The following is a 13,144-nucleotide window of genomic DNA, read 5'->3' on the forward strand; positions in this document are numbered from 1 at the left end:
TTCCTTTTCATGCAGCCGAGGTTTAAGTGCTTCGGCCATTTCCCGTAAAAGTGCGGTTCATGAGTGGTCCGTTAAAGACGCAGCGCCATTGAAAACGTTGATGTTGAGGGTGTCAAAACTGTTTTTTTTTCTCATTTAAACATAAACCAAAACTATAAAAATATGAAATAGAAATTATATAATATACACACCAAAAAAAAAAAAAAAAAATTACATTATACAATATACACACCAGAAAAAAATAGAAGTTCTACAATATGCACACCCAAAAAAAAAAAAAATTACATTATACAATATACACACCAAAAAATATAAAATATAAACTATATAATATACACACCAGAAAAAATAGAAGTTCTACAATATGCACACCCAAAAAAAAAAAAATACATTATACAATATACTGTACGCACCAAAAAATATAAAATATAAACTATATAATATACACACCAGAAAAAAAAGTTCTACAATATACACACCCAAAAATAAATAAATAGAGAAAGTATATAATATACACAAAAAAAAATTGAAATTATACAATATACACACCAAAAAAATATAAAATAGAAATTATACAATATACACATCAAAAAATATAAAATAGAAATTATACAATATACACAACAAAAATATAAAAATATGAAATAGAAATGATATAATATACACACACCAAAAAACATAAAAATAGAAAATAGAAATGATATAATATACACACCAGAACAAAATTGAAATTCTACAATATACACACCAAAAATAAATAAATAAATAGAGAAAGTATATAATACACACACACACCAAAAAATATAAAATTAAAATTATACAATATACACACCAAAACTATAAAAATATGAAATAGAAATGATATAATATACACACCAGAAAAAAATTGAAATTCTACAATATACACACCAAAAATAGATAAATAAATAAATAGAGAAAGTATATAATACACACACTAAAAAATATAAAATAAAAAATATACAATATACACACCAAAACTATAAAAATATGAAATAGAAATGATATAATATACACACCAAAAAATATAAAAATAGAAAATAGAAATGATATAATATACACACCAGAAAAAAATTGAAATTCTATAATATTCACACCAAAAATAAATAAATAAATAAATAGAGAAAGTATATAATACACACACTAAAAAATATTAAATAAAAATTATACAATATACACACCAAAACTTTAAAAATATGAAATAGAAATTATATAATATACACACACCAAAAATATAAAAATATGAAATAGAAATGATATAATATACACACCAAAAAATATAAAAATAGAAATGATATAATATACGCGCCAGAAAAAAATTGAAATTCTACAATATAAATACCAAAAATAAATAAATAAATAAATAGAGAAAGTATATAATACACACACCAAAAAATATAAAATAAAAATTATACAAATGAAATAGAAATGATATAATATACACACCAGAAAAAAATTGAGGGGCAGATCCACAGAGATCTGCACCCGCGCAGCCTATCAGAGATATGCTACGCCGCCGTATCTAGTTACGGCGCCGTAGTGTATCTCTGGCGGCGGAATTCAAATCGGCGATTAGGGGGCGTGATTCATTTAAATGAAGCGCGTCCCCGCGCCGAATGAACTGCGCATGCTCCATTTCTAAATTTCCCGCCGTGCATTGCGCTAAATGACGTCGCAACAACGTCATTTTTTTTTAACTTAGACGTGATTTACGTTCATCCCGATTCACGGACGACTTACGCAAAAAAAAAAAATTCAAATTTCGACGCGGGAACGACGGCCATACTTAACATGGCAAGTCTAACTATACGCCGCAAAATAGCAGCTTTAACTATACGCCGGAAAAAGCCGACTAGAGACGACGTAAGAGAATGCGACGGCCGCGCGTACCTTCGTTGATCGTCGGAAATAGCTACTTTGCATACCCGACGCGGAAAACGACGTGAACGCCACCCAGCGGACGCCGAAGTATTGCATCTTAGATCCGAAGGCGTACGAGGACGTACACCTGTCGGATCTAACCCAGATGCCATCGTATCTTGGTTTGAGGATTCAAACCAAAGATACGACGCGGCAAATTTGAAAGTACGCCGGCGTATCAGTAGATACGCCGGCGTACTCTGTCTGTGGATCTGCCCCTGAAATTCTACAATATACACACCAAAAATAAATAAATATATATATAGAGAAAGTATATAATAGAGACACACACACACACACCAAAAAAATATAAAATAGAAATTATACAATATACACACCAAAACTATGAAATAGAAATGATATAATATACACACCAAAAAATATAAAAATATAAAATTTAAAATTATATAATATACACACCAAAAAAAAATTGAAATTCTACAATCTACACACCAAAACTATAAAAATATGAAATAGAAATGATATAATATACATGATCATGTGACGTTACATTTGTTAGGAGCCAGTACAATGACGTCACATTTTTTAGGAGCCGGTACAATGATGTCACATTTGTTAGGAGTCTGTACAATGATGTCACATTTGTTAGGAGTCGGTACAATGATGTCACATTTTTTAGGAGCCGGTACAATGATGTCACATTTGTTAGGAGTCGGTACAATGATGTCACATTTTTTAGGAGCCGGTACAATGACGTCACATTTGTTAGGAGCCTGTACAATGATGTCACATTTGTTAGGAGCCGGTACAATGACGTCACATTTGTTAGGAGTCGGTACAATGATGTCACATTTTTTAGGAGCCGGTACAATGATGTCACATTTGTTAGGAGCCGGTACAATGAAGTCACATTTGTTAGGAACCAGTACAATGATGTCACATTTGTTACGAATCAGTACAATGAAGTCACATGTGTTAGGAGCCTGTACAATGACGTCACATTTGTTAGGAGTCGGTACAATGACGTCACATTTGTTAGGAGCCGGTACAATGACGTCACATTTTTTAGGAGCCGGTACAATGATGTCACATTTTTTAGGAGCCGGTACAATGATGTCACATTTTTTAGGAGTCGGTACAATGATGTCACATTTTTTAGGAGCCGGTACAATGATGTCACATTTTTTAGGAGCCGGTACAATGATGTCACATTTTTTAGGAGCCGGTACAATGACGTCACATTTTTTAGAAGCCTGTAAAAATTACGTCACATTTGTTAGGAGCCTGTACAATGACGTCACATTTTTTAGGAGCCGGTACAATGACGTCACATTTGTTAGGAGCCGGTACAATGACGTCACATTTGTTAGGAGCCGGTACTATGATGTCACATTTTTTAGGAGCCGGTACAATGATGTCACATTTTGTTTTGCAGGTTTTTCTTGAAATTCTTCCTAAAGTGCAATCAGAACTGTCTGAAGAATGCTGGAAATCCACGAGATATGAGAAGATTCCAGGTGAGGAGACATTCCAACCATCATCACCCACTTGATCATACCTTACTTTTCTAATAAGGTTACCTCTGCCGTTAGCAAAAGATATCATATCCTTACGTGTGAGCCAATATCTAGTTAGTAAGATATTTCAGCAGATTCCTGGGCTCTAGATTTTGTATTCTTATGGTTAAAGTATATCTATTGCCAAAACTTTTTTCTTCAAGTTTTGAATACGTCACCCCCTGTTGTTTTTTTTATTTCTTTTTGAAAGTGGAATAATGGTGCCGAAACACTGAGGGCTTTTTTTAACTTTTTTTATTTTAATTTTCATCCAAAGGTTGTGGCTTTGTAGCTCTAGAGAATCTGAATATTCAGCTGGAAGCTTCTGTACACCAAAGGATTTACACAATCATCTTGAAACAGAAGTATGACCAAAGTTCTTCTGGCCATACTTCTCTTGTGGGTTACAGGAAGGCGCTTTCTTGTCCTCTCCTAGTGACCCAGAATCAGCCAACTTAGTAGCCCTCCTTACTTGTCCTCTCCTAGTGACCCAGAATCAGCCAACTTAGTAGGCCCTCCTTACTTGTCCTCTCCTAGTGACCCAGAGTCAGCCAACTTAGTAGGCCCTCCTTACTTGTCCTCTTCTGTGACCCAGAATCAGCCAACTTAGTAGGCCCTCCTTACTTGTCCTCTCCTGTGACCCAGAATCAGCCAACTTAGTAGTACCTCCTTACTTGTCCTCTCCTATGACCCAGAGTCAGCCAACTTAGTAGGCCCTCCTTACTTGTCCTCTCCTGTGACCCAGAATCAGCCAACTTAGTAGCCCTCCTTACTTGCCCTCTCCTAGTGACCCAGAATAAGCCAACTTAGTAGACCCTCCTTACTTGTCCTCTCCTATAACCCAGAGTCACCCAACTTAGTAGCCCTTCCTTACTTGTCCTCTCCTAGTGACCCAGAATCAGCCGACTTAGTAGGCCCTCTTTACTTGTCCTCTCCTGTGACCCAGAATCAGCCAACTTAGTAGCCCTCACAATGACCTGCTACAGCACCACAAGACAGCAACTGCTGGGAGCAACCAAACCATTTGGCCAGACTACCTAAGAGGAGATAGCACAAAAGTACAGTCTGTGCACCACTTTGATTTTGTTTCCAATTTTTTTTAATGAAGTCTGACTTCACCTGGCTTCATATCTAACCTCCACCATGTAGCGCCCTCTACTATAGGAAGGTGTTAGAGGTGAGGATTTTTGTGGTAGCTGCCAGGTAGGTAAATTTAGGCAAGCCTATGCTTCAGGTTATTTTTGATCTGGGGGGCAGGGAGTGGTAAGTGTAGCAGTGGGTGTGACCACCGTTTTGGACCTATGAAATCGGTCCATCAGACTGTTGTCCTTTGGTTAACCTATCGTGTGTACGAGGCCTAAGAGGTTGATTCCCTTCTAGAGGGAACAGTCAGAAACGGCAGACGTGCTACAGGTGCACTTAAAGTGATATTAAAGGCTTTATGTATAAACATGTCATACTCACCTGCTCTGTGCGATAGTTTTGCAAAGAGCAGCCCCGTTCCTCCTCTTCTAGGGTCCCTCGGCGGCGCTCTTGGCTGAGTGCCCCCAGAACAAGCAGCTTACAATGGAAACGCCTAAGCAGGCTCATGTCCATTTACACACAATTGTGGCTCGGACCTGCCCCCTCTCTCTCCTCACTGGCTCGCTGGCTGGGATTGATAGCAGCAGGAGCCAATGGCTCCTGCTGCTGTCTTAGCCAATGAGGAAGGAGAGTGCCAGGAGAGCCAAGGCTCTTGTGCACATCACTGGATAGAGCTGGGGGTCAGGTAAGTTTTAGGGGGGTTTGGGGGGGGGGGGGGATGATGCACACAGAATGCATGAAGGTAAAAAACCTTGAGCATTTAGAACCACTTTAAAGATATGGTGTAGGAGACAGTTGAAGACTGGGAACATGGTTTCATGAGACTGCTTAAAGGGTTACTTTGGGTTTGTTTTTTGGTTTTCAAACAGACGTGTCATGCTTACCTCCACTGTGCAGTTAGTTTTGCACAGAGTGGCCCCGAACATCCTCTTCTGGGGGTCCCACGGCAGCTCTCGCGGCCCCTCCCTGCAAGAGCTAACTCCCTCTGGGAAGCTCTCTCTTGAGAGGGTTACCTTGCGGGTGCGCTCACGTGTGATACACTCGGCGGCCATAGCCGCCAAGTGTAGGACTCGACCCTGTCCCTCGGCGCGCCGCATCATTAATTTGATTGACAGCAGCGGGAGCCAGTGGCTGCGCTGCTATCAATCATCCAATGAAGAGCCGACTAGAGCTCGGTGAAAGCAACGTGGGAGATTTGCGTCTCAGGTAAGTAAAACAGGGGCCCGGTGGGGGGGGACGGTGACTGCAAGGTGTTTTTTCACCTTAAAGCGGTGGTTCACCCTAAAAACATACCATTGTATCGCTATTTTCCCCACCGGCTTCTGGGTAGTGGCTCCCGTGGGAGTGGGCGTTCCTATGCACAGGCTAAGTGATTGACGTGATGACAAAAGCTTCCCAACGGCGCATAAGGTGCGTCACGAGTTGCCCGAAAGAAGCCGAACGTCGGTGCGCAGGCGCCGTGTAGCGCCGACTCGCAGTTTGGCTTCTTTCGGCAACTCGTGACGTGCATTATGCGCCGTGGGAAAGATTTTGTCATCACGTCAATCACTTAGCCTGTGCATAGGAACGCCCACTCCCGAGGGAGCCACTACCCGGAAGCCGGCGGGGAAAATAGCGATACAACGGTATGTACGGCAAAAAAAAAAAAAAACATCAGCGTACTGTCAATGTCGAGAGTGAGCACAATGTAATGTTAGAATTATTTTTTAGGGTGAACCTCCGCTTTAATGCATTAAGGTGAAAAAACATGAATCTTCACAACCCCTTTAAGATCAATCCCTTTAAAAAATAAAGACTCCCCCACTTTTGACTGATGGGGTCCAAGGGTTCAGGCATAGAAGAGCCACAGGTTGGGCACCAGTGGTCTAGCCGATAAAAACCGACAAAAAGTGACACTTGCTTGCACTCAACCCTGCCGGGATCCTCCTTCACTGCAGCTTGGCCAACACAAGAGGTGGATAGACCTCCAATATCCTTACAGTATGTGCCCTACGGCCCTCCGATGGTCCTCATTCCCTGAATTGAGCCAAGACCGGACTCTGTACGGACAAACACACTCAAACCAAGAGGCACAGCCGTCGATAAGCAAGGCTTTGCCAGGCTCATGGCGATAGAAGGGTTAAGTCCGCAGGATGCCACGGGGTGGATGTAACGAGGAACTCTCTGTAGCTCCTCACAGCGGGGCTCGTCACCTCATTAGGGGGCTCCTTAAAGAGCTGATAATTATGACATTCTGACGTGATTAGCATGCCACTTCATTTGCATTTCTTAATGCTGACAACAAACTCTGCCTCCTCCGATGGTACGTGGTGCCTCACCTGTGTGCTGAGTGCTGCATGCCGAGGCCTTGTATCTCTGATATACAATCCGGGGGGGGGGATAATGGACAATTCTGCTCTGGATATGATACAGAAGCCACAATATAGACAAATACATGAAATCACAATTCAGAAACCGTGATAATGGAAAACCGGGCGTAAGCGATATGCCGGGAATATGAATACATTAATGCAAAAATATGTTTCATTGAAAATGAAAATACTAGACATGTGCACACTAAAATATTTTGTTTCGGATTTTCGTTTTCGTCCGAAAAATACATTTATTTATCGTTGGAAATTGCATTCGTCCGAAAATCCGAACACATTGAGGTCGAATCTGTCATTGAAGGCTTGTGGGATCTGTCGAATGTTCAAATAAGATTCGACGGAGCAGCGAAACGACGTACGACGCCGCGATCGTACATTTCCCGTCGAATGTTCCGCCTACAAGCTGTAGAAGAATTCTAATGTTGTATGACACTAGTAATAATTATATTTATTAATTATTATTACTAGTCAACCAACAATAGAATTTTTCTATAGCCTATGGGCCGAGCATTTGACCGGAAATGTACGATCGCGGCGTCATACAGTTTATCTGCTCCATCGAATCTTCTTAGAACTATCAACGGACACAATCAGCCTTCAATTCAACGTTTTTTGATGCTTTGTCGAATCTTTGTCGTTCATGTTGAATTGTCAAGTTAGTTCTTGCTATTTTACTGCTCCTCCTCTTTGGTTACAATCAGCCAATAACATTCATCATCATCATCATTATTTTTATTTTACTTCCCCCGCCCAATTCCAGCAGCGATCTTTCCTCTCTATGTTGAATCTTTTCTCTCTATAATGTCAAATCTTTTCTCTATAATGTCAAATCTTTTCTCTCTATAAAGTCAAATCTTTTCTCTCTATATTGTCGAATCTTTTCTCTCTATATTGTCGAATCTTTTCTCTCTATATTGTCGAATCTTTTCTCTCTATGTCGAATCTTTTCTCTCTATAATGTCGAATATTTTCTCTCTATAATGTAGAATCTTTCCTCTAATGTGGAACCTTTTCTCTCTATGTCAAATCTTTCCTCTCTATAATGTTGAATCTTTTCTCTCTCTATGTCGAATCTTTTCTCTCTATAATGTCGGATCCTTTCTCTCTATAATGTCGAATCTTTCCTCTCTATGTTGAATCTTTTCTCTCTATAATGTCGAATCTTTTCTCTCTATAATGTCGAATCTTTTGTCTCTATGATGTCAAATCTTTTCTCTCTATAATGTTGAATCTTTTCTCTCTATAATGTTGAATCTTTTCTCTCTATAATGTCAAATCTTTTCTCTCTATAATGTTGAAGCTTTTCTCTCTATAATGTCGAATCCTTCCTCTCTATAATGTCAAATCTTGCTTTATAAATTAACCTATGGATTGGTAACCGATAGGTGAAAACCGATCGTTAGTAGGCACAACCATCGGTTAAAAATCCACGCATGCTCAGAATCAAGTCGACGCATGCTTGGAAGCATTGAACTTCGTTTTTTTTCAACACGTCGTTGTGTTTTACGTCACCGCATTCTGACACGATCGGTTATTTAACCTATGGTGTGTAGGTGTGACGGACCATCAGTCAGCTTCATCGGTTAACCTATGACAACGGTCCTTCAGACCGTTGTCCTCTGGTTAACCTATCGTGTGTACGAGGCTTAAAAGGGAAAGGAAGGCAGGGAGGAAAGGAAGAAAGAGCTGGATGAAAGAAAGGAAGGAAGAGAAGGATGGATAAAAAAAGAAAGAAAGAAGGGGAAGAAAGGAAGGGAGCCAAAGAAGACAAGGAGGAAAGGAAGAAAGTAGAGGATAAAAGGAAAGGAGCAAGGAAACGAAGGTTGGACGGTCCAATGGGGACATCTGATCTAAAGAAGGGGTTTACCCCACTCGAGAAATTCCCTCTTACATCCTGTTGCTTATACAGGACAGGAAGTGAAGGGAAAAGGACCCTCCACCCAAAGGGACATACTGTAGATACCACAAAACCTGACAGGGGTTCTAGACCTTCTCTACTCATGTTCTGAAAAGATATATGAAAGCAGATAAGTATTGTACTGTTGGCCGATTTATGTAGGATATTGTGTAGGATATTATATTATTTTATATATATATATATATATATATATATATATATATATATATATATATATATATATATATATATATATATGTACAATAATTACATGGAACTATTGCTTCCCTTCATAAGGAGGAGTCGTGTACACTCCTTGGTGTTCATATCTCTCCCCTAATTCATTAGTATACAATGTTCTTATCAATGTGGGGGTCTCTGCTCCCTTATCTCTGGGTACAGATGAGTACACTTTATTTATTGTCCCATCACTGAGCCATAAGTACAAAGTCACTCATTCCTACTGACTGTTTTACTAAGTCTTTTTACTCTGTGTTTCAGGTCGTGGTTTCTACAACAATAAATGTGGATGGACATGTCCTCGCTGTGTCCGATAACATGTTCGTACACAATAACTCCAAACATGGACGCCGGGCTCGGAGACTGGACCCTACAGAAGGTGTGTGTGTAATATTACTGTATGCAGTCTCCATAGAGGGAGTATGTTCTTCCTTTTTTTACTTCCCAGACAATACAGAAGTTTTCTCTAAAACTCCATGTGGCCAGTCAAAAAGTGTAAACCCCAAAAATGTACTTTTTTTATTTGCTTCCTTTTGGTCAGTTAAGCGTACCATTGACCATTGAATGTGTTTTGTTATATTTGATTAATAAGTGCGAATAATACTCGTTAAGCCTTGACACCAGTGCTTGACTACAGTGCACCTCGTTCGTTGGTAGATCGTTCCATAGCCGTGGTCCTTGGACTCCAAATCTTCGTTCTCACTTCGATTTGTAGTGGGACTTGGGGATGTAGAGAAGGTTTTGGTTAGACGATCGGAGAGTGCGGTTGGCGATGTAGTGTTTTATTTCCTTGTGTGCATTTGTGGGTGAAGCAAAGGGTCTTGAATGTGACCCGATCCTTTACTGTTAGCCAATAAAGGGTCCTCAGAGATGTGGTGATGGATTCCCAGGGTTTTTTTTCCGTTACCAGTCTGGCTGCCGTGTTCTGGACGACTTGCAGGCGCGACATCTGGTATTTTGGTAGTCCTAAGTAGAGGGAGTTTGCGTAGTCGAGTCGAGAATTGATGATTGTTCTGACTACTACTGCTGTATCCTCTTCCGGGATGAAGGGGATGAGTCTACGCAGTAGGCGGAGAAGGTAATGGGATCCGCTGACTACTGATCCTATTTGCGCATCCATCGACATCTCTGAGTCATAGGTTACTCCGAGGCTTTTGACCTTGGTACTTGGGGTGATGATCTGTCCAAGGATTGTGGGTGGTGTCCATGAGGTCCTAGCCTAGTGTGTACGAGGCATTACTGAATACTGAGCAACAAGCAACTGCTGTACAACATATTATAAAGCGTGCAGGAGTCAGGAGTATGTCATGTATAGCCCAGCATCTAGAGGGCAGGGGTTAGGAGTGTGTAGCACACGAATGGCAGGGGTCGGGAGTGTAAAACACACAGATCATACGGGTCAGGAGTGTGTAATACACAGGGGTCCGGGGTGTGTAACCCACAGAGTGCAGGAGGTCAGGAGTACTTTCAATCATGGAGGATGAGCATTGCATATGGGCATTACCTGACCGTACTGTCAGTTAGGATGGCTCCCTCTTGTGTCTGTTTTTCTGTGCCATTACTAATGGAAAAGACAGGGGTAGAAGGAAAATGTTGTCTCTTGAATTCCATACATCTATACCAGTGATGGTGAACCTCGGCACCCCAGATGTTTTGGAACTACATTTCCCATGATGCTCAACTACACTGCAGAGAGCATGAGCATCATGGGAAATGTAGTTCCAACACATCTGGGGTGCCAAGGTGCCATCACTGATCTATACCATGCCCTTATCCCATGTTGTAGATGAGGGTCTGTATATATTGGCGTGGGGGTTCCCCATAATTCATATCGGGCCTTTCAGATCTGGTATGAATTTTAAGGGGGACTGCATGCCAAAAAGTTCCTTACCAGACCGTCTGGGCTGTTGATCTAGGTTGAGAGAAAGGCCCGTGGTGAATGTGCCCCTGGAGTGGCAGTCCAGGGGTGCCATAGCTCGCACAAGTGTTGAGGGGCACTTTGAGATTTGGCACCTTGGTCACTTCACTACATGCTTTTTTTCACACCTGCCTCTAGGGCCGAGCCTTTAGGCTAGGACCATAGGAATTTTTGATTCCTGGCCGAAAAGGCGGCCATTGTATTGCACAATGGCCTCTTTCACTTCACCCACCTTCCTTCACCCCAACTTTCTATTTATTTTACCCCCGTGTTTGTCACTTTTTTTTTAATTTTTTTGTTGGTTATTACACGTTTGTCACTGTGTGATTAGTAGGGTGTGGGTCCTCGGGCCTACCCTGAACGTCTTGGGAGGGTGGACATGGCATTCTGGCTTAGTTCACCCTCTCTCTCATGGGGTCTCCCTTCGGGGGAGTCCCACCGAGTACTTGGGTGGGTCTGTTTCGGCAGACCCTCCAGAGAAAAGGGTCCGTCTGGTCTTGGCCAGATGGACCTAGTGAGTACCTCAGTCCCTGTCGGGATCCTAATTCCCCCGGGGGATCAGGGTAAGGTCCTTCCTAGTAAAGGACCATAGAACACCCGTTGCACGTTTCGTGTCACCCTTTATGTGTGTGTGCACTTTTTCGGGCACCGGGTGGAGTTTTTGGGTTTCGCACGCCACCGGCTTTTCAAAAAAAAACACCAGACCTTTTGGGTCTGGTACAGATTTAAGGGGTAACCCCCGCACAAAAACCAAGGGGAAAAAGTGTGAGTCCCCCAAATTTAAAATGTATCCTAGTTGGTGTTAGTATATGTATACATTATTAATAATATTTATGCCAATTATAAACTGAATATCACATTATATGTTTTTTTTTGTCTGTTCATGAAGCAGCAACCCCGTGTATCAAAGCCATCAGTCCCAGTGAAGGTTGGACCACCGGTGGAGCCACCGTCATCCTCATAGGAGACCACTTCTTCGATGGTCTGCAGGTGGTGTTTGGCACAATGCTGGTGTGGAGTGAGGTGAGTTGCACGGTGATGTGAATTACTAAATGTATACATAGAAATGTATGTCCTTCATCAGTCATATGTATGGAAAGGAGACAGTATGGGCCTTTTTTAGGGGGCAACGGATCAAAAAACTCAAGGTTCGGATCGTTCCTCAGATCGGATCATTTTTCGGATCGGCAAAAAAAAAAAATTCTCCCCCATCACAGTGAGTGCCAATCCGAAGGGGGCGACCCGTTCGGATCACGGATCAACTGTGATCCGTTGCACCACTAGCCTTGTTGGGTAGTGGCGAAAGACGCAGTGCTGGATCAGTAAGCTAGAAACAATGTGAAAGTGTATGGAAAACGTTTTTTTTTTGATTGTGGATATACCAGGCGAAGGCTTGTACTTCCAAACTGGACAACCTCCCCTGAAGAAGCCTGACACATGGGCGAAACATGTTGGGAAATCCATCTTACAGTGCTGCCTTGATATTATTTCTGCACCTAAAAAATCCCCGATACTTCCCTTGTTCAAGGTGACAGTGTGTGTCATGTCTTATAATGGAGAAGGAAGCAGTGCTGGATCGGTAATCTGTATACAGTATAAGTTGACAGTGGGGTGGATTCAGTAAGCAATTGCGTCTGCGTATCCATAGTTACGCAGCGCAATTGCTTAGTTGCGCCGGCGTAACGACTTTTCTGTATTCAGAAAGCTCGTTACGCCGACTGCAGCCTAAGATATGTGAGATTCCTCTGTAGCGAGGGGTGACAACAGTGCCAACTGGCACGTGAACTGATGCACCTAAGGTGGTATCAAACATAAAAACAAAGTCCAACAAAAACTCCTAAGTGTGATGATCCGAGGTATGTAGCAAAGTTCATCAACATCCACAAGTCATTCAAGTGAAAAGGTGAATAAATAGAAAAAGCGTGACTCCTTTAACGTGACAATCCCATCACCGGAAAAAGTGCAGGCTTACCGGAACTTGTTGACCACTGGTGGCATATGCCAAAAGAGGTCAGTCAAGGCTTTATATGACGGTTGTCAAACAGCAATCCTTGGCAGGAAGCGTAGGTCCAACTGGTGGGTAGGTCCTTATATGGAATAGGTCCCCAGGAGTAAGCCGGAAGCTATACTGATGTTGGTATCCCAAAACCAATTGGCTCAGTGTGTTAGTGGTGCATAGAGA

The 13,144-nt window shown here is 41.7% G+C and overlaps 1 protein-coding gene across 5 annotated transcripts in view; it reads left to right on the top strand.

The window, feature by feature from the left end:
- The window catches only part of LOC120924538 (transcription factor COE3-like), a 206,134-nt gene that overhangs the window by 131,981 nt on the left and 61,009 nt on the right, over positions 1 to 13,144 (top strand). For 3 of the 5 annotated variants that reach the window (XM_040335538.1, XM_040335506.1, XM_040335515.1), the window contains exons 7-9: positions 3,335 to 3,416; positions 9,306 to 9,423; positions 11,852 to 11,985. In XM_040335538.1, the coding sequence (XP_040191472.1) occupies positions 3,335 to 3,416; positions 9,306 to 9,423; positions 11,852 to 11,985 (334 nt within the window). The remainder of the gene's footprint in view (positions 1 to 3,334; positions 3,417 to 9,305; positions 9,424 to 11,851; positions 11,986 to 13,144) is intronic. The other 2 variants (XM_040335524.1, XM_040335530.1) reach the window with 1 other exon arrangement.

The sequence above is a fragment of the Rana temporaria genome, chromosome 1 (assembly GCF_905171775.1).
Source record: "Rana temporaria chromosome 1, aRanTem1.1, whole genome shotgun sequence".
In the NCBI taxonomy this organism is placed as follows: Eukaryota; Metazoa; Chordata; class Amphibia; order Anura; family Ranidae; genus Rana; species Rana temporaria.